At 36.4% G+C, this 20,515-nt stretch overlaps 1 protein-coding gene and 1 long non-coding RNA gene across 2 annotated transcripts in view; one reads left to right on the top strand and one right to left on the bottom strand.

The window, feature by feature from the left end:
• The window catches only part of LOC123264821, a 23,686-nt gene extending 17,914 nt beyond the window's left edge, over positions 1-5,772 (top strand). The window contains exon 3 of the long non-coding RNA XR_006509425.1: positions 5,685-5,772. This is a non-coding gene — a long non-coding RNA (uncharacterized LOC123264821). The remainder of the gene's footprint in view (positions 1-5,684) is intronic.
• The window catches only part of LOC123263793 (neurexin-3-like), a 763,584-nt gene that overhangs the window by 456,544 nt on the left and 286,525 nt on the right, over positions 1-20,515 (bottom strand). Inside the window, exons 10-13 of the mRNA XM_044726803.1 lie at positions 14,917-15,107; positions 14,592-14,751; positions 13,414-13,548; positions 11,832-11,902 (exon numbers count right to left, since the gene is read on the bottom strand). Coding sequence (XP_044582738.1) covers positions 11,832-11,902; positions 13,414-13,548; positions 14,592-14,751; positions 14,917-15,107 — 557 coding nt within the window. The remainder of the gene's footprint in view (positions 1-11,831; positions 11,903-13,413; positions 13,549-14,591; positions 14,752-14,916; positions 15,108-20,515) is intronic.

Genomic DNA, 20,515 nt, shown 5'->3' with positions numbered 1-20,515 from the left:
CACATAAATAGTATTTTGGAGCTCGGAGTGCAATTTTAAGCACCTAGGTATGAAATGAGCGGGAAGTTGCACGGACGGCCTTCAGGGTCTACCATTTTTCTAATTTTATTTAACTCATTTCACCGGCACACAAATAAAGTGGAATGTACTAATGATAAAGGGTTAAACAACGAAGCGGATGATTCGTTTATTAATATAATATAAACTTTGTAACAAAGTATAACAAAATATAAATTTTGACTGGATTAGCGGCGATCGATGTTTGAAGTTGATCGATAGAGCCGTTTAAAAGTTATTCCAAAAAACCACTTTAAAAAAAAATTTTTTCTTAGTTTTTTTAAGATTTTTCAAAATTCCTCAAAATCTATCGGTCCGAATCGGTTCAAATTCTCAGGAAATCTAAGTTTGAGGAAACTCTTTAGAACGCTGATTAGTAGGTTCGATCGGTTCAGTCACTCAAAAGGTATAAGCGAGTCAAATAGTCAAACACACACACACACACGCGCGCGCGCGCACAGATACAGACACTCACACAGATACACACACACACACACACACCTGTGGTAGAGGAGAGACTGCTACCAGGCTCGTCTTTCCGTAGCGGATGGGAGAACGCTCGCTGTCCTTGGATGACACTAGATCTCTTAGTTGATGAGGTACAGAGGGTAGGAGCCAAATAAAATATGCTCCCGTGGACAAAACTCCCCCCCCCCCTTTAATAGGTCGGTCACACTAACTGACCTAGCAAGACGATCGTTCCCTGCTGTAACTCACTGGGAGTGTCCGGAACCCGTGTCGATTATTTCCGACGATGTGGGCCACGGCTGATGTGATCTTGCTCTGCTGAAGTGTAAGTTGCAGCAGTGGATCAGGAGCCAGTCACTTCGGGCCTTGATCAGGAAGTACACAGTGAGTGTTAGAGATCGGAATCTTCACCGCCCCGAGCGAGTCTAGTCCGTCCGTGTATTCCGGGACTGGCTAAGTGTCGACTAGGCCTCAGAGAACTGGGGTAGGAGTACTATCTCTGAGGGTACACCCGTTCCTAGTTATGACAACCTGCTCCACTCCGTACGATGCGCTGGTAAATCAAAAAAGTATGAGTAATTTACAGGAAACAAACAAGAGTGGAAACGGGCTTCATGCCTAACAAGCAGCGATTGACGCAAACGCTGAAATGAAGAGAACGCCAGCGCTGGAGCGCCTTGAAAAGCTGACCATTGAGCTGTAAGAGTTTGTCCAAACAAAGGTCAATATCCACAAGAAGATAAAGACCATGACAACCGGTGTAGTCAATGCTCTTGGAAGATTCAAGAAACTGGACGAGGAATGGCAGTTATCACGACGACGCAGTCAAAGTGAAGTTAAGACTGAAGAAGCAATGGACACTGGGGCCGATGGCGACGGCGAATCTGCTGCTGAGGACAAAGGTGAAACTGACACAAGGCCTGGAAAGAGAAAGGACCGAAATTTGCCAGAGCCAACCGACAAAGTTACTAAGAAAAAGGACTTGAAAAATAGCCCTCCGCAACGAGTAGCAGAGCAGAGTGACGAACCTAAGAAGGCGTCTGATTGGGAAAAAGTACAGTCTAAAAAGGAAAAGAGGAAGCAAGCTAGAGAGCAAGTCTCAAAGCAGCCGCCGAAGGAGCCCAGGCCAGAACTTAAGCGAAAAAAACCACGCAAATGGATCAGACCCGACGCACCCGATCATCCGCGCGGCCAAGAAAACAAAGTATGCCGAGATTTTGCGTTGCATAGAACAGGACGTCCCAGATGAGCAGGTTCGTTCAACTGTGGATACGATCAACAAGACCAGAAGTGACGACTTGTTGATTACGATTTCGAGGAAGAGCACTGACAAAGGGCAATTGGATTTCAAGAATGCCTTCAACTCCGCTAATTGGGACTGCGTAATGCGGGCTCTAGAAGAAAAAAACGTACCAGGATACCTTTGCAGAATGGTAGCGAGCTACTTTACGAATATGGTCCTGAAATATGACACGAAGAACGGTACGGAAGAGTACGAAATCACCGGAGGAGTGCCACAGGGATCAGTTTTAGGTCCTCTGCTATGAAACATCATGTATGATGGCCTCCTGAGAATAGCATTGCCTACGGGAGTTAAACTTGTAGCATAGGCGAATGACGTAGCTGTCGTGATCGTCGCAAAACACCTTCAAGAGATAGAAATGGCATTTGATATTATATTAAGACGAGTCAATTTGTGGATGGACATGGTGAACTTGCAACTAGCCAAGCATAAAACCGAGGCAGTGCTCATCACCAGTAGAAAAACGGTAGAAACTATCAAGTTGAGAGTCGGAGAACAAGAAATCACATCACAACCATTTATCCGTTATCTGGGAGTGATGCTGGATGCCCGACTAAACTTCAAGCAGCAGGTGGAACACGTCAGTGCCAAAGCGTCAGTAGTAGCCGAACTTGGTCCGTCGACGGCTCGTAACAGTCCCGAATTAATTTATAATTACTTATACGATGAAATAAACAATCAATTTCGCTCAAATTAATTAATAATAAAAACGAAATAATAAAACTCAATTCGGTCCGTCGGTGGATCGCAAATGCTCAAGAGCAATTATACTTTATAATACAATACTCTAAATAATTAATTTATCTCAAATTACCTAATAATTACTTATACGATGAAATAAACAATAAATTTGTCTCAAACTAATTAATAATTCAATAAAAGCTTGAAGTCGGTCCGTCAATAGCTCGCAAATTCCCAAATTAATTTGCAATAGCAAATTAAACACAATGTAGCTTTAATTCGATGATGATTCGCAAAATAATAATTCAAAATTCAGCAATTTGGCGGGCTCGCGGCGGATAACTAATTACGGTCGGTAAATCAACTAAGCTTGCGGGTAGTTAAAGCTCGAGATAAGTTTAGGCTTGCGTTCGAAGATAGCGCGTCGGTCGGGCTAGCTGTCTTACAGAGCTCCAAATTTCTCGGGCGTTACGTTTAATAACAACAACAAAAAAAACTCAAATTCAATTGTCGGCATAGATCAATGTTCAACCAATAAGACCATTAACAATAGTGATAATAATGTCAAACAAGTTGGTTCAATGACAGCGTCTCGAACACAAAAAAAATAAACAAAATAATAATTAATAATAATCGAACGATCGACTTGGTACCGTACCTCTGAGTGTCGTCACACACGTCTCGATAATTCGAAAGGAATTCAATAATTACTTTCGTAAAAAAATATTAATAAAAAAAATTACACCAAAAATCAAACTGGTGAAATTTACTAAGATTGATCGCGATATCGCGGTGAGGACACCATGGGGCTAGACTAGCGATCAGACTCACCCTGCGGCAGCAGTGAACCCCTCGGGTCGGTACTCGTCCAGGTAGCTGACTCTCAACGAAGTTGGCGGGATAGCAGGCGGAATAGCGTCGATGTCTTGGCGATGGCGGCTCCGACGTGCACGTAATAATAAAAATTAATCGTCACTTGGCAATAATCCACACAGTGGTGATAAACAATAGCTTCGACGAGGTACAACCGTAAATAATCTTAACAATGTGCAATAATTAACTCAGTAATGATGGTTAATTGCGTTGTAAAATATTTTAATGCTTGTAGCGGAATTTTTGTGACTACCAGGCACGGCGTCCAGATCAGAATCAATTAATTATGGCTGCCTCCTCGGCAACATGTGTTCTCTAGTTTTCCGTTAGTTCAAAAAACTCGCATCCAATCAGCTCACGGCTTCTTCTAGCCGACCGTTGTATTACGGGACGCGTCCAGTAATCCGTTGCGATCGATGGTTGGTCGATATGTCACTCGGTTCGGCTTACGGCCCCCAGATGGTGCCTCGCTCTGCTGCCGTTGATCAACCGCCGTCGTCATTCGTCGGTTTCAAATTTTTCTTCGCTCTCGCCGTGGTCCTCCTCCAGATGTCGCTTCGGTCGTTGATGGCTCCGTGAAGATTCGCGGGTTCGTCTGATCGCTCAACTGAAGTTCGCTCTCACTTTAACATACTCTCTACAATATTAAAACTCATTCATGCATACTTTTCAAATTCGGCGCGTTTTCGGTTATAAAATTAATCCTGTCCCTGTTCGAGCGCCATCTGTAACGTCCCTGTTCGAGCGCCAAAAATTTGTAACGGGTAATTTTTGATGTGTTTAAAAAAATAATAAAATAATTAAACTAACGAAACAATGCTGCGACACAAACGCCCCCTTGCTCGAATCTGAAGCTCGCCGAATTCCAGAGTCAAAAGGGGGTTGTTATCAAAACGACAATAAACGTCAAAACAAAACTCAATTAACTGTAAATAAACTATAAATAACTAAGTCTAAATAAATAAAGTCAAAATGTCAAAACAGGGTATGATAAAGTCAAAATAAAGAATTGAGTTTCGAAAATAAAAACTTAGAATTTGGCGAAACGAATGGATAGAAAATGAAGGAAATTACGACTAAAATAATATATAATTATTTTTGAATGCTAGTTCGAGGGCACCGGACAGGTGTCTAAAACGACCCTTCCGGTTCGTTACAAGAGAGTTGGGGGAAAAATGATAAACGCCAAAATTTGGCTCGATAAAGCAAGCAGTTCGTTCTCGGGAGAATTACTCGGGCGAATACTCTTCACCAAGTAATTCCAGAGGATGATACTCTACCTGGAGTCTGACCAAGGCCCAGGTAAGTATCATGAACCGACCGGATGAAAGTGCTTCTCCCCGTGCCGAAGCCTTCAGCTGAGGTACGGTAGGTGATCATAAGCCGTGTAGGTGGGGGCGAAAAGGACACTCTCCATTCGCTCTCGGGGTAGAGATTTAGGCCCAGGGGTGACGGCTAGTCTCCTGGGAAAGCGGGGAACCAGCTCTTGACAGTTAGTTCGCGATTTTGAACCGCGAGTATGTGTGAAAAGAGTGTTCTAATATATTGTTTATATTGTTTAATTTGTTTATATTGTTTATATCGTTTTATTAACATGATCAGGCCAATAAAGAGGTTTTTATTTTTTTCTTTGATTTATTTAAAATAAAGTGTTTTGTTTATTATTTTGTTATTGATAATGTAATCCCCGTTTATGACCCTGGACTCCGGCGAGCAAATTTCGAGCCGGGGACAAATAAATTTTTTTATTTATTATAATTTTTGAAAACGTGGACGTTATAGATGGCGCTCGAACAGGGACAGGATTAATTTTTGGTAACGGGCCACGTAGTGTAGTTAAAGATGACTTATCGTAAATTCATATTATTGTAAATCTTTTGGAACTTGGGGAACGAAAAAAAAAATCGTTCCAAAACGCGATTAGCCGGGATACGAATGTGTTGTCGAAAACTAGTCGTTCAACCGAATGAAGGATGAAACTAGAACCTTGAATCTCTGATGTAAACCAGTACCGAAATCTAAGTGTCCGCAGTGTTCTGAGCAATTCAAAGATGAGACCATGCCCTGGAGGTAGGAGTCACCGTCATCAAGAATTACCAGTCACTGAAATAGCCGCGAAGTTGAAGAACTCGTTGAAATCAGAACCTGTAAAATTCCTGTGTGCCACAATGTGGGCAGGCACCTGTAAAAGTCCTGTGTGCCACTATGTGGGCAGGCACCTGTAAAAGTCCTGTGTGCCACTATGTGGGCAGGCACCTGAAAAAGTCCTGTGTGCCACTATGTGGGCAGGCACCTGTAAAAGTCCTGTGTGCCACTACGTGGGCAGGCACCTGAAGTTGAATCCGAAGCCGAGTATGAGCAGAACTTGAACCACGACGCATCACCGTAGAATAACCGTGAAGATCCATCCGAGGTCCCGATTGTGAACCAGATTCAGCGATGAGGACACCGAAAGAAGATCCGCGTAAAACCGAGTAAAGACCCCAAGCTTCAAAAGATACCAAATTTAAATTCGAGAGTCTATTTAGTTACATAGTTTATTAGTACCGAGCCTGTTTATTGACCTGAAAACGGGAAAAGAAAATTATTTTTTGTTTGTAAGCTGAATGACATGGCGTGCGAAAGCCATTTATAGCGTTTTTGTCGTTTTCACAACCATGGAGATGTCAAAGACCAACAAGATGTGGACTGAACTTTTAAAAAGGGAGAAGAATGGACCAAAAGAAAAGTGGCAAACCAAGTTCACCACTTTTCTTTCCGAGGAAAGAGGGGTATGACCCAAATTTTACTTGTTGTATTTGAGTATTTTAGTTTACTTTTTATTAATTACTTAAAAATTAATAGAAACAATTATTGTTATTAGTGCGGCGATTATTATTTAATTATTGTATTTATTTAGTTAATAATTTTATATTATTGTTACTGAAGGTATGATTAAAATTAAGAAATTAAGCGTGTGAGAAATTATTACGAAGCCGAACGAATTAATTGTAAAAGAAATTAAAAGACTGGGAAAATTATTCTAAGTTCCGAACAAGATTTAGTATGGGAAAGCGATGAATGGATATAAAATGAAAGAAATGACGATTATTATTTTGTAAGAAATAATTTAGGTAAGCGAAGATTTTATAAGTCCCGAGGACAATTTAGTATGGAAAAATCAACGAATGGATATATAATGAAGGAAATTGCGATTAAAATAATAAAGAATTGTGAATTTGACGAAACGAATGGATAGAGAATGAAGGAAATTACGATTAAAATAATAAAGAATTGAGTTTCGAAAATAAAAACTTAGAATTTGGCGAGACGAATGGATAGAAAATGAAGGAAATTGCGATTAAAATAATAAATAATTATTTTTGAATGCTAGTTCGAGGGCACCGGACAGGTGTCTAAAACGACTCTTCCTTTTCGTTACAAGAGAGTTAGGCAAAAAATGATAAACGCCAAAATTTGGCTCGATAAAGCAAGCAGTTCTTTCTCGGGAGAATTACTCGGGCGAATACTCTTCACCAAGTAATTCCAGAGGATGATACTCTACCTGGAGTCTGACCAAGGCCCAGGTAAGTATCATGAACCGACCGGATGAAAGTGCTTCTCCCCGTGCCGAAGCCTTCAGCTGAGGTACGGTAGGTGATCATAAGCCGTGTAGGTGGGGGCGAAGAGGACACTCTCCATTCGCTCTCGGGGTAGAGATTTAGGCCCAGGGATGACGGCTAGTCTCCTGGGAAAGCGGGGAACCAGCTCTTGACAGTTAGTTCGCGATTTTGAACCGCGAGTATGTGTGAAAAGAGTGTTCTAATATATTGTTTATATTGTTTAATTTGTTTATATTGTTTATATCGTTTATTAACATGATCGGGCCAATAAAGAGGTTTTTCTTTTTTTCTTTGATTTATTTAAAATGAAGTGTTTTGTTTATTATTTTGTTATTGATAATGTAATCCCCGTTTATAACCCTGGACTCCGGCGAGCAAATTTCGAGCCGGGGACAAATAAATTTTTTTATTTATTATAATTTTTGAAAACGTGGACGTTACAAGTCTTACCTCGAGCTTCACACTCTAATCAGGAGGCCGCTTGGGGCGACACAGGCGCTTCGAATCTACGCATTCCTTCAGCTTATACAAAATAATTAATAATGATAGAGAAAAATAAAATAAACAAATAGCCAAACTATTCTTTTGGAATGGGGAATTTTTCCCATACATACACAGGGTGTCCCAGAAGTCGCGCACCCCATTGTAGGGATCGAAAGAGAAAAATATTCTGAGACGAAAAGTCCTTAGCCATTTTTGAATCAGACGCATGGATAATTAATAATTAATTAATGAAAGTGACCAATCAGGAGCGCGCGACAGAAAAATTGAAAGTGAGTGGAAAGGCAGAAAGAGACGCGAGAGTAAGACGAGAGAATTGCTGCCTGCGTCTCGCGCAGTAGACCGAGAGTGGGGACGGAACAAACGTGGACGGCGGACGTACGTGATGCTAGGTGGATGTGTGAGATCGTGCGCTAGTGTGGACTAGCGTCAGTGTAACGGTAACAATGCATGTATGAATGTGAATGAGGATATTTTTATTTTTTTTATTACAGGCACAAGATTTGATCAAATTCGACAGGAAAAAAAGGAAATTTTACTGAACTCAATCGGCACGACTGAATTTTGATTTTTAATTAAAATAATTGAAGAAATTTTTAATGAAGAATCAGTAGCGGGGCTCAGAAAAAGGCAGAGGGCAAAAGTTACTGGACTTTTTTATTCATTAGGAAAATTAAAGTAATTGTTGATTAAACAATCATTAACAAGGCACTGGGCCGCTGTGTTTGAATTTTTTTTTTTATTTGAAGTAATTAAAGTAATCGTTAATTGAAAAATAGGTAGCGAGGGTCAGTTAAAAGCATTGGGAGGCTATGAATGAATTTTTTTTTTATTTCGAATATTTAAAGTAATTTTTAATTGAAAATCGAGTAACTAGGTCGAGTAAGAGGCACTTGGCGGTTATGAATGAATTTTTAATTGAAAAATAAGTAGCGAGATTCAGTTAGAGGCACTAGGCGGCTATGAATGAATTGTTATTATTATTTCGAATCATTCAAATAATTTTTAATTGAAAAACAAGTAGCGAGGGTAAGTACTAGCCCCTGGGTGGCTATGAATGAATTTTTATTTTTATTTGGAATAATTAAAGTAATTTTTAAATGAAAAACAAGTAGTGAGGGTCAGTGAGAGGCAATGAGCAACTATGAATTAATTTTAGTTTTTATTCGGAATAGTAAAAGTAATTTTTAATTAAAAAATAATTAGCGAGGGTCAGTTAGAGGCACAAAGCGACTATGAATGAATTTTGATTTTTATTTCGAATAATCAGCGTAATTTTAAATTGAAAAATAAGTACCGAGGGTCAGTTAGAGGCCCCGAGCGGCTATGGATAAATTTTTATTTTCATTTTACATAATTAAAGTAATTTTTAATTGAAACATAAGTAGCGAGAGTCAGTTAGAGGCCCAGAGCAGCTATGCATAAATTTTTATTATTATTTTGAATGATTAGAGCAATTTTTATTCAGAAAATAAGTAGCGAGGGTGTGTAAGAGACACTGAGCGAATAGAAATGAATTTTTATTTCTAGTTGGAATAATAAAAGTAATTTTTAAATGAAAAACAAGTAGTGGGGGTCAGTAAGAGGCAATGAGCAGCTATGAATTAATTTTTATTTTTATTTGGAGTAATAAGAGTAATTTTTAATTGAAAAATAAGTAGCGAGGATCAGTTAGTGGCCCTGGGCGGCTATGAATGAATTTTTATTATTATTTCGAATGATTACAGAAATTTTTATTCAGAAAATGAATAGGGAGGTTGTGTAAGAGACACTGGGTGGCTGGGAAGGAATTTTCGTTTCAATTAACAATACTTGAAATAATTCTTGATTGAAGAACCAGTAAGAACGATAATTAAGAGGCACTGGGCAGCTATGAATAAATTTTTATTGTTATTTAGAATGATTAAAGTAATTTTCATGTGAAAAATTAGTGATAAGTGTCAAGTTGAGGCTCTGGGTGGTTTTCTATATATATATATATATATATATTAGGTTAAAAAAATAGTGTTCTATGAAACTTTTATCAGACTTTTGACTTGAAGAGCTTAAAAACCTCACAAGTGCAATTTTAGGCGCTTAGATATGGAATTAGCGGAAGTTGCAGGGATGGCCTTTAGGGTCAACCGTTTTCCAGATTTTTTTGTTATAAATGAGCGTTATGAGACGTGCACTTTTCTGATTTTCCAAACTTATCTTTTCTCTCCGTGTAGAGTAATAAATTGATAATTCCGTGAAACTTTTAATAATTTAATTCATTCAACTCGGGTCATGATTTTCTTACAGTAAATGAAATAAAGAAAAAAAAAATTTGATGCATGAGTAATTTTTTTTTTAGCTTTATGAAAATGTTAGCACATCAGAACCAATTTTACATACACAAATAATTTTTAAGACAGTGATAAATTAATTTGTATCAGTTTAATACTTGAATAATCAAAATTTTATACATTTAGAAGTTTACGTCTGAATAACTTTAGAACGGCAGTCTTTATGATAAAAGTGTAAGAGACCTTCTTTGTAAAGCGTTAAATTCTCTACAAGAATATGCTATGGACTTCTTTATATAAGGTCCGTATGCCGAGCTAGAAAAATCAATAAAAAAAAGAATTATTTTTCCTATGTTATTTAAATGGGAAATGAAAAATTAGGGACAGACACCTCTAAATATTAAAGTTAAGAGCTCCGCTTTGAACAGGCTTCTGTTCTCACCTTCATGCAAGTTTTCAGCCTGTTTTTTCGTTGAAAAAAAAAGTCGCCTAAAATTGACACACCCTAATATATCTATATATATATATATATATATATATATATATATATATATATATATATATATATCTATATATATATATCTAATATATAAAATTCTCGTGTCACAGTTTTCGTTGCCATACTCCTCCGAAATGGCTTGACTGATTCTCATGAAATTTTTTATGCATATTCAGTAAGCCTGAGAATCGGCTACTATCTATTTTTCTAACCTCTAAGTGATAAGAGGTGTTCACCCCAAAAACTTTTTTTTTATTTTTTTGATACAATTTTTTTTTTTTTATTTTTTTATTATGTGGCATCAAAAAATACATACAACTCTAAATTTGCACTTTTTTATCACCAACCCTTGCTTTTTAATAGTCATTTTCATAATTTTATCATTTTGTATCCCGCTCGATAACATCAATTATTATCACTTGGTAAGTTATCCCCTCCATGTGTCTACCGGTGTCACTTCTCACCCTGTAAACAGCACGGAGTAGGGATGTTACCTCTACAGTTTTCGGCTATTATTAATGTTTATGCTTCAAGCGTAGTAGTTAAACATTTTTACTATCTCAGTGTAACTCTCATATCAAATATATTCTCAAGTAACTTTATTATTTATTTATTAATAACTAATATTATTGAGTATAATTAATTACTAATAACTAATAAAATTATTAATTTTGAGTGTAAATCGCACGATAAGTTAATTAAGTGACTTACATGACCTCTAAAATACTCAAGACGTGTCACGAGTTCCCGCAAATAACGGCTATTGAGTTGTAAGTATAAATTATATTTTACGTTTATTATAAAATCAAAAATTATTCTTTCTTATTTATAACGAAAATATTGTTGGGAATGGTAAAAAACGAATTCGGTGAAAGTTAGATTTTTATTACAATTGGGAAATTTTTTTTTGTGTTTACTTATAAGAGCTCTAACTTCGACAGAATTTTTTTTTTCACTATTTATAACAATATGTATTTTCGGTATAATTAAGAAACATAAAATTGTTCGCTTTCGTGAAACTATCTAATCTTTACATGTATATTTAATGTAATCAAAGATAAAATAAAGGATTAATATAATAATTAAATAATTCAATCAGTTCTATTCATGTGTGTTTTGTATTGTACAGTGAACAATGCCAACAAAACGCATAGAGGCCAATTTGAGCCGTGATACAAATAAATCTAGAAGCATTCGAAATAGAAGAGCCCAAAGAACCGAAGAATAAGTTCAGGAAAAAAATACTGGAGCGCGTGTGAGAATGGCGCAATTGCGTCAAGAACAATCAGACGATACACGAGCTGAACGCAATGAAGTCATGAGATAAGAACAACGACAATCACACCATTTTACTGTCAATAGACGCAGAGCGAATGACCAACAACGCCAACAGGTACATCGAGCATTTGTAGCTACATCATTTCTGTATCTAGCATTCCAGTAAGAGCTCGATATTGAATATTATGCTCATTCAAAAGTAGTAATTGGTGCTATGGACAAAGAATGCCCGTATTGTCATGCTTTGAAATTCAAAAATGAACCAGCCGGGATGGGTTGCACGTCAGGAAAGGTACAACTACCTGTAATTGAAACACCACCGGAACCATTGAACGGTTTGCTTATTGGCACAGATCCAGATTCAAACGTGTTCCTGAAGTCCATTCGAACATTCAACTCATGCTTTCAAATGACATCGTTCGGAGCAACAGAAATAGTTCGAAATACAAATGCAAATGGTCAACAATACAATTCTACATTTAAAATCAGAGGCCAAGTTTATCATAAAATAGGCTCATTGCTGCCAATGCCAAACGAACCACATAAATTTTTACAAATCTCCTTTATGGGCGGCGAGGACTCCGGAAGCGCACTAGCCAATCGGGTGGATGCACGTTGTGGCTACAATAACCTTGATTCATTCTTTGCTAGACGCATCGTCAGCGAGCTGGATGCTCTATTGAATGAGCAAAATGAATTGTTGAAAATATTCAAATCCCACATGCACAAATTAGAAAGCGATAATCACGCTATTGTTATTAATCCTGATAAAACCCAGCTGGAGAACACATTTGTAGATTTAATGCACCTGTTGCTGACGACGTTGCTGGAATCATGGTTGGCGATCGTACAGGTGCACGAGAAATTGTGATTCGTAGGAAAAATAATAATCTTCAGTTCATTGCTGATACACACCGTTCATATGACGCTCTCCAATATCCGCTAATCTTCTGGAAGGGACAAGACGGATATAGCATAAATATTAAACAACGAGATCCCGTATCAGGTACTTCATTTATTATGAATTTAATTATTACACTTTTAACAAAACAATTAAATTATTAAACGCAATTAACTTAAATTAATATTTATGAATTTATTATTACAGAAGCCGAAACAAACAAGAACGTTAGCTCGAAGGATTATTATGCGTATAGATTGATGATTAGACGCAGGCTGGATAACGTCATTCTTAGATTTCGAGAGCTTTGTCAACAATTCATGGTCGACATTTACGCGAAGATAGAAGGCAAACGACTACGATACTTACGATATAATCAACTCAAGATACGTGTGGAAGAGTACATTAACTTGCGAGACGCTATTGTCAACAACGCCGACGCCGCCGAAATTGGTAACTCTGTCATTCTACCATCATCGTACGTAGGCAGTCCACGTAATATGCAAGAGTATATACAGGATGCTCTGACTTTCGTGCGCGAATATGGGCGACCGTGTTTATTTATCACGTTCACATGTAATCTAAAATGGCCAGAGATTACATCTTTGCTGTTGCCTGGCCAAAATGCAATACATCGTCATGACATTACAGCACGTGTGCTTAGACAAAAGCTGAAGTCATTAATAAATTTTATTACTCAATCACATGTATTCGGTCCCACACGTTGCTGGCTGTATTCGGTTGAGTGGCAAAAGCGAGGATTACCTCATGCCCACATTTTGGTTTGGTTAATCGACAAAATCCGTCCTGAAGAAATAGATAATATAATTTCTGCAGAAATTTCCGATCCGTCTACTGATCAATTGCTGTTTGATATTGTTACAGCAAACATGATTCATGGCCCATGCGGTACTTTTAATCGTTCAACGCCTTGCATGTCAGATGGAAAATGTACAAAAAATTTCCCTAAAGATTCCACTAACGGTACAATCACAAATGTCGACGGATATCCAATATATCGTCGAAGGAATCCAGATAATGGCGGACAATCATTTATTAAAAACATCAGCAACACAGACATTGATATTGACAATCGCTGGGTCGTGCAATATTCGCCCCTGATGAGCAAAACATATAATGCTCATATTAATGTTGAGTTCTGCAGTTCTGTGAATAGCATCAAATACATTTGCAAGTATGTCCATAAAGGCAGTGACATGGCGGTGTTTAGAGTGGAAAATACCAATGTGAATGCTCCTCTACTAAATAAAAACGATGAAATAACGCTCTACCAAATAGGTCGGTACATCAGCTCCAATGAAGCTATTTGGCGTATCTTTGGTTTTCCAATTCATTAACGGGATCCAGCAGTTGTTGAGTTAGTCGTTCATCTTGAAAATGGTCAGCGTGTATATTTCACGAACGAGACAGTGATTGATTGTGCTATAAATCCACCAAAAACTACACTCACTGAATTTTTTGAATTGTGTAATCGTGCGGATGATTTTGGTGCCTTTGCACGTTCTTTACTCTATTCACAAGTACCACGCTATTTCATATGGGCTCAAACAAAACAATGGATACCCCGCAAGCAAGGCTCACCAGTTGATGCATGCTCCAATTTATTCAAATCAAACGCCTTGGGGCGAGTATTTACAGTGAATCCAAGACAGACTGAGTGCTATTATCTTCGACTATTGTTGGTTAATGTTACTGGGCCATTGTCATTTCAAGAAATACGTAAAGTGAATGGGCAACAGTATACAACGTATAAAGATGCATGCCTTGCACTCGGCTTGCTAGAAGATGACAATCAGTGGGAATGTATGCTTGCTGAAGCAGCATTAAACTGTACAGCAATACAAATTCCTCTACCATTCGCTAGTGTTGACTACATGTTTTCCAGCCCGAGCAGAGATATTAGGCAGTGATAACATTCAGCGACGATATGTACAATGAAGCATTGATTGCTATTGAGAATCTTTGCATTATCATTGCCAACTTACCACTCAGTCATTTCGGTATGAATTCGCTAAATCGAGGTGCAATTGATTTAATGAACAATGAAATGAATCGCGAAATGCGGTACAACACTGTAGAAACGGCGGCGATTGTTACTCGCAATGTCCCACTAATGAATGAGGAACAAAGAACCATTTACGACCGCATTATGCTCGCAGTTTCAGCAGGACAAGGTGGGTTATTCTTTTTAGATGCACCAGGTGGAACTGGCAAGACATTCCTTATTTCGCTAATTCTCGCCAAAATTTGATCCAATAATGGCATCGCATTGGCCGTTGCATCATCGGGCATTGCGGCAACTTTATTGGATGGAGACAGAACAGCTCATTCAGTAATTAAGCTACCACTAAATATTCAAAATAACCCTGACGCAGTGTACAACATAAAAAAACAATCGTCCATAGCCACAGTGCTGAAACAGTGTAAAATTATCATCTGAAATGAATGTACCATGGCACACAAACATTCGCTTGAGGCGTTGAACAGGACATTGAAAGATATTAAAAACAACGACAAACTATTTGGTGGCACTCTGTTAGTCCTTTCAGGTGACTTCAGACAAACACTTCCCGTCACTCCACGTTCAACATACGCTGATGAAATCAACGCCTGCTTAAAATCATCGACATTGTGGCGTAATGTTGAAATAGTACAGCTGAAAGTAAATATGCGCGTTCAAATGCTTTAAGATCCATCCGTTGAAACATTCTCAAAACAACTCTTAGATATCGGCGATGGAAAAGTCACTATAGTTGAAACTTGATACATAAAATTAGCGAATGATTTCTGCACAATCATTGATTCGCAAGATGCTCTCATTGAACAAATATTTCCCGATGTACACACGAATTACATAAATCTCGAGTGGCTTGCAGAAAGAGCAATGTAAGCTGCAAAAAATGTGGACGTTGACATTTTAAATTTGAAGATACAACAGTTATTGCCAGGGGACTTGGTTTCATATAAATCTATTGATACAGTTTGCGATGACACTGAAGCTGTAAATTTTCCAACAGAGTTTTTGAACTCACTAGATTTGCCAGGCATGCCACCACATAACTTACAATTGAAGGTTGGATCTCCAATTATTCTGCTTCGTAATTTGATCTCGCCACGGCTATGCAACGGTACGCGATTAGTCATTAAAAAATTAATGAAAAACGTTATCGAAGGCACCATTTTAAATGGCAAGTTTCGAGGTGAAAATATATTGATACCACGAATACCTATTATACCCACAGATGTGCCAATTCAATTTAAGTGTATTCAAATTCCTATTAGATTGGCATTTGCAATGACTATTAATAAATCCTAAGGCCAAACAATGTCTGTTTGTAGCTTAGATTTGAGCACACCATGTTTTTCACACGGACAATTATACGTTGCATTCTCTCGAGTGGGTAAACCATCAAGTTTGTTTGTATTAGCTGAATACGGGCTAACAAAAAATATTGTTCACGCTGCAGCATTAAGAGATTAATATTATGTAATTAATTAATTATATAAATAATTATTACTTTTAATAAATTAAAACAATTAATGTTTGGTGTTTTGTTATTTTTTAACAATATTCCCTCATCGTTCGCAGCGCTCCAGGCCTTTTTCACTCATATTTCACATCCTTATACACTTTTAATAAGTATATATATATATATATATATATATATATATATATATATATATATATATATATATATGTATATATACATATATCTGAACAAAAACAGTTTTACTGTAGAAAATTGCGCCAAGTACACGTTCACAACTTTTGATTTACAAAAATACCATGGAAAAATTATCACTTTACAAAAAGATGTAAAATAAAAAAAAAAAACAGACCAAATAACTGTTATAATTTTTAATAATTTAAAGAATTTTGTGGTAAATTTTACAATTAAAAAAAATTTTTTAAACATACTTGTCGTGCGTCATTGAGTACCCCAAATTTTTCCAGATGTATTGTAATAACGTCACAATATCACTCAGATAACTCATTTTTGTCAACCGTCAGTAGTTAAAATAATTACACCAGCCCACAAAAAAAAGTGCTCTGTACTTTTGACCGAACCTAGCTATCTTTACGTATTTTAACGCGCTGAATTCGAATCTGAAGTCAGTTTTGCCCACACACCCTCAAAATTTTGAGTAAAATGCAAAAAACCCAAAAAAAAGGCAAAAAATTGCGAAAAACTGCAGTCACAGCTATGAAAAAATTTTTTTGGACCTAGATCACGTATGATTTTTATGTATTTCAATTCACAGAATTTGAATCTAAACGTTTAGTAGCTTCTTGAAACGTCAAAATTTGAAAAAATTGCAAAAAACTCAAAAATATTGCAAGAAATCATGAAAAATCGAAATTATCGAGATTAAAAAAATTTCTGCTTTAAAGAAAGGAGCATTATTAAAAATTTGGTAGGTTGGTCAGAAAAATCGAAAGTGTTTGAAAAATTTTATAATTGCCCTATTGTTAAAGATAAAAATTATTTTGCTAATTCCATCTTATCTTAATAATATATTTTCTGCCGTCTACAGAATACAATTTGAATTATTGAAAATTACGATGTTATTCAGTAAATTTTTTTTCTGTAAGAGAAAGTGAATAAGGACGCATACTATATGTTTTAATAAAAGAGAGACAGAGTCCAATAGTTTGCGACGCCACCACTGAAAGATGGCCAACTACTGTGTGGAGGGTCTTTTTATGTGACTGAACAGAAAATTTAGATATTCCTTCCGATAGCGTAAGGAAATAAACCTTAGACTTGTGGCGGAGAGGACACCGGGTTCGATTCCTCGGTGATACAGAATTATTTTTTCGGTGACCTAAACTCCTTTTTAATTTGAGTGATAGAAATTTACGATGTGGCATCGTATAAATTACAATGTTTGAGTTTCGGTCCGACACTACAATTTCCTATACTAAAAATTACGATGTTTTCATTGTAATTTTTCGTACAATTTTCTTTCCGTGTATCATAACACTTTCTCCCTTACCAACACCTGTTAAAATTGTAACACTAAGTATATTCTACCCCAATTGTTTTATCTGAAGCCTTGTTCCATTGCATAGCCGAGGATCATCTAGATTTCGCATAAGCATTTGTAACAGGGTAAAATTACCCTGAATCGATAAGTCGCCAGACATCGATAATTGTTCGACGCCGCACTGGCGCGTCTCGACCTTCGGGCCTTAAAAGAGAGTAGGAGGGAGTAGTTTGGGGGTCCACAGATTCGGTAGAATCTGGCGCCAAGTTCCGTTCAAATTCGTTGTAAATGGAGCGCGAGACTACCGACTGTGTTTACTGTAAGCAGAACGGTATTTTGAGGTTGCAAAATTTTATTTAATTCTACGGTACTTCTTGTTCCTAAATTTTATATTATAACAGTAATTCATGCTTTATTTTACTGATATTAATTAATTATATTCAATTATAACAATTAATCTACTTGAAATTATTAAATTTTATCAGCACAAACTATAGCAAGCTCAAAAATTTCGATCCTGACTTTTTTTCTATGTAAAAAGTGACATGCCACAGACTAAATAATTCGAGGATTCATGGTAATCTTCCAATTGATGGGAAACTACAGTTAAAAAAATACATTTCACAGCTTGCATCTACATCCGCCAGGGTGCGCTGGAATTGTTTTTACATAAATTGTAGCTTCAAGGGGATAGTTTGCTATAAAAAATGCAGCCAACGCGAGATTTAAGTTAGTACCAATTGTAAATTTTTATTATAATTACAAAAAAAATAATAAAATCTGAACAAAAACAGTTTCACTGTATAAAAATCGCGCCAAGTCCACGTTCATAAGACTATCAAGATAAAAAAATTTCTTTTTTCTTTACAAAAAGATATAAAATAAATAAATAAAAAAATCCAAGTAACCGATATGATTGTATTTGATTTTCGGAAATTAAAAAAAATTTTATTGTAAATTTGAAAATTAAAAAAAAAATTTTAGAACGTACTTGGTGTGCGTCATTTTGTATTTCAATTTTTTTAAAGTCCTAGTAAATAGATTTTACGAATTTCATTAAAAGTAAAATATTTTGCAACCATGCATACTAAATACGTTCCAAAATTTTTTTTTTAATTTTCAAATTTACGATAAAATTTTTTTTAATTTCCGAAAATCAAATACAATCATATCGGTTACTTGGATTTTTTTATTTTTTTATTTTATATCTTTTTGTAAAGAAAAAAGAAATTTTTTTATCTTGATAGTCTTATGAACGTGGACTTGGCGCGATTTTTATACAGTGAAACTGTTTTTGTTCAGATTATTATATAGGTGAGCCATGCGTTGTGACAGAGAAAAGTAGTGTAACCGCCAGACGGAGTGCCACAAAATTCAAGAGGGACCGATCCCCGGAGTAGTTACCAGACGTAAGAAGCCAACAACATCTAGGACTTTGTAACAGGGAAAATCGAACTTCCCGGGGTCATTATCGACCACTTAATTAACGCACGGTAGGTCAGGGCTTTCCCTTACCTTTCGATTTTTGACAAGTAGTTTCGACTTGTCACCGGGCGTGCTAATCGAAAGTCCCCACTACAGTCCCCGGAAAATGAAGCGCGGGAGCGAAGATAGGAAAGTTGGAGAGCACGAGAAGAGGTTATAAAAACGCCAGGTGTTGTGTCAAGGCTCTCTTTCTTCCGGCAAATTTTTGCGAGTACGTTGGGTAACTGTGTTCCAGCGTGGGATATTTTTCTGAGACAAGTAAGTAGTTGATTTCTTAAGGCTTCACGAATGGAACGAAGCGATTAAATTTTATTGTCTGGTATTTTGTTAAAAATTACTTGTCGTTAGGCCATTTGGCTGACGATCTTCGTTTTATTCGAAATATTTATTTACTGGAATTTCTAGGATAAATTGATCGAGGATAAGATTGGGGAGCTGGGTGTAATTTGGAGATACGAGTTTCTGGAGCCTTGGAAGTCAGTAGGCACAGTGGAGCTGATCCCGTCATTTTCTTTCTACTGGGAAAAGATTTCATCGCTGGAGTACCGGTTTTAGTTGTCAGGTATTCTAAGTTATTTTAGGCCAAATTAATTAATAATTTAATTAAGAGGCCAAAATAATTAAATTTAATTTCTTGAGCGGTCATCTTGGTATTAGCAAATTCGTACCTTAGTTTCTATCGTCAAGGTCAAGTAGTTAGTTTTGTCGCTAGACTTTTATATTTAATAGAAAAATTGTTAATTTATTGGTGAAGAATTTATTAGTAATTTATTATAGGCCTGTTGGCTATGATAAATGAATTTTAGTTAAGAATTTTCGAGACAGAAATTAATTAAGAAATATCGCCTAGAATTTATTTAAGGAGAATTTAGAATTGAAATTCAGTTAGTGAAGGTCATTCTATAATGCTTCACGGTGGTAATTTTGTTGAGACGTTTTAGAATTTCAGAGTTGAATTTAAGAAATTGTGTTAAATTAGATTTAGGCCGGTGGGCTAAATTTAATTAATTTAGTTAATTTAGCGAATGTATTTATTGAGAAATTTAGTGAATTTAGAAAATTGATTACCGAACTTGTTAAGAAAATTATGTACCGAGCTTTGTTAAAGATTATTTAGTGGAGATCAAGAAATGAAATAAATCAGTGGGTTTATTAGAATAAATTGATTGATAACTTTAGTAGAAAATTTAGTGAGTTGGAAATGAATTTAGTTAAGAAGATATATTAATGAATTTAATGAATTAAAATCGAAGGTCAGAATTTTGTGTTAAGAAATTGTTAGGCGTAATTTTGGAATTTTGGAAAATACGAAATATTGAGAAGTTTTATTGGGTAAAATATGTTGTTTGTCATTCCGTCAGTTGGACGAGGGTTAAGGAATTAAGAATCTAGATGCGTAATGGTCTATGATTAAATTTAGAAATTAGGAATCTAGATGCGTAATGGTCTATGATTGAATTAGGAAATTAAGGATAGATGCGTAATGGTCTATGTAGAGTTAAGAAATTAAGAAGATAGATGCGTAATGATCTATAGTTGAAAGAATTTAAGGATATTTAGTTGTAAGTTTTGGCAAGTGCCTGCGTAGGT

This window comes from Cotesia glomerata, linkage group LG1, assembly GCF_020080835.1.
Source record: "Cotesia glomerata isolate CgM1 linkage group LG1, MPM_Cglom_v2.3, whole genome shotgun sequence".
NCBI lineage: Eukaryota > Metazoa > Arthropoda > Insecta > Hymenoptera > Braconidae > Cotesia > Cotesia glomerata.
Note: the sequence above shows the minus strand (reverse complement) of the source record. Positions and strands in the feature narration are given on the sequence as shown.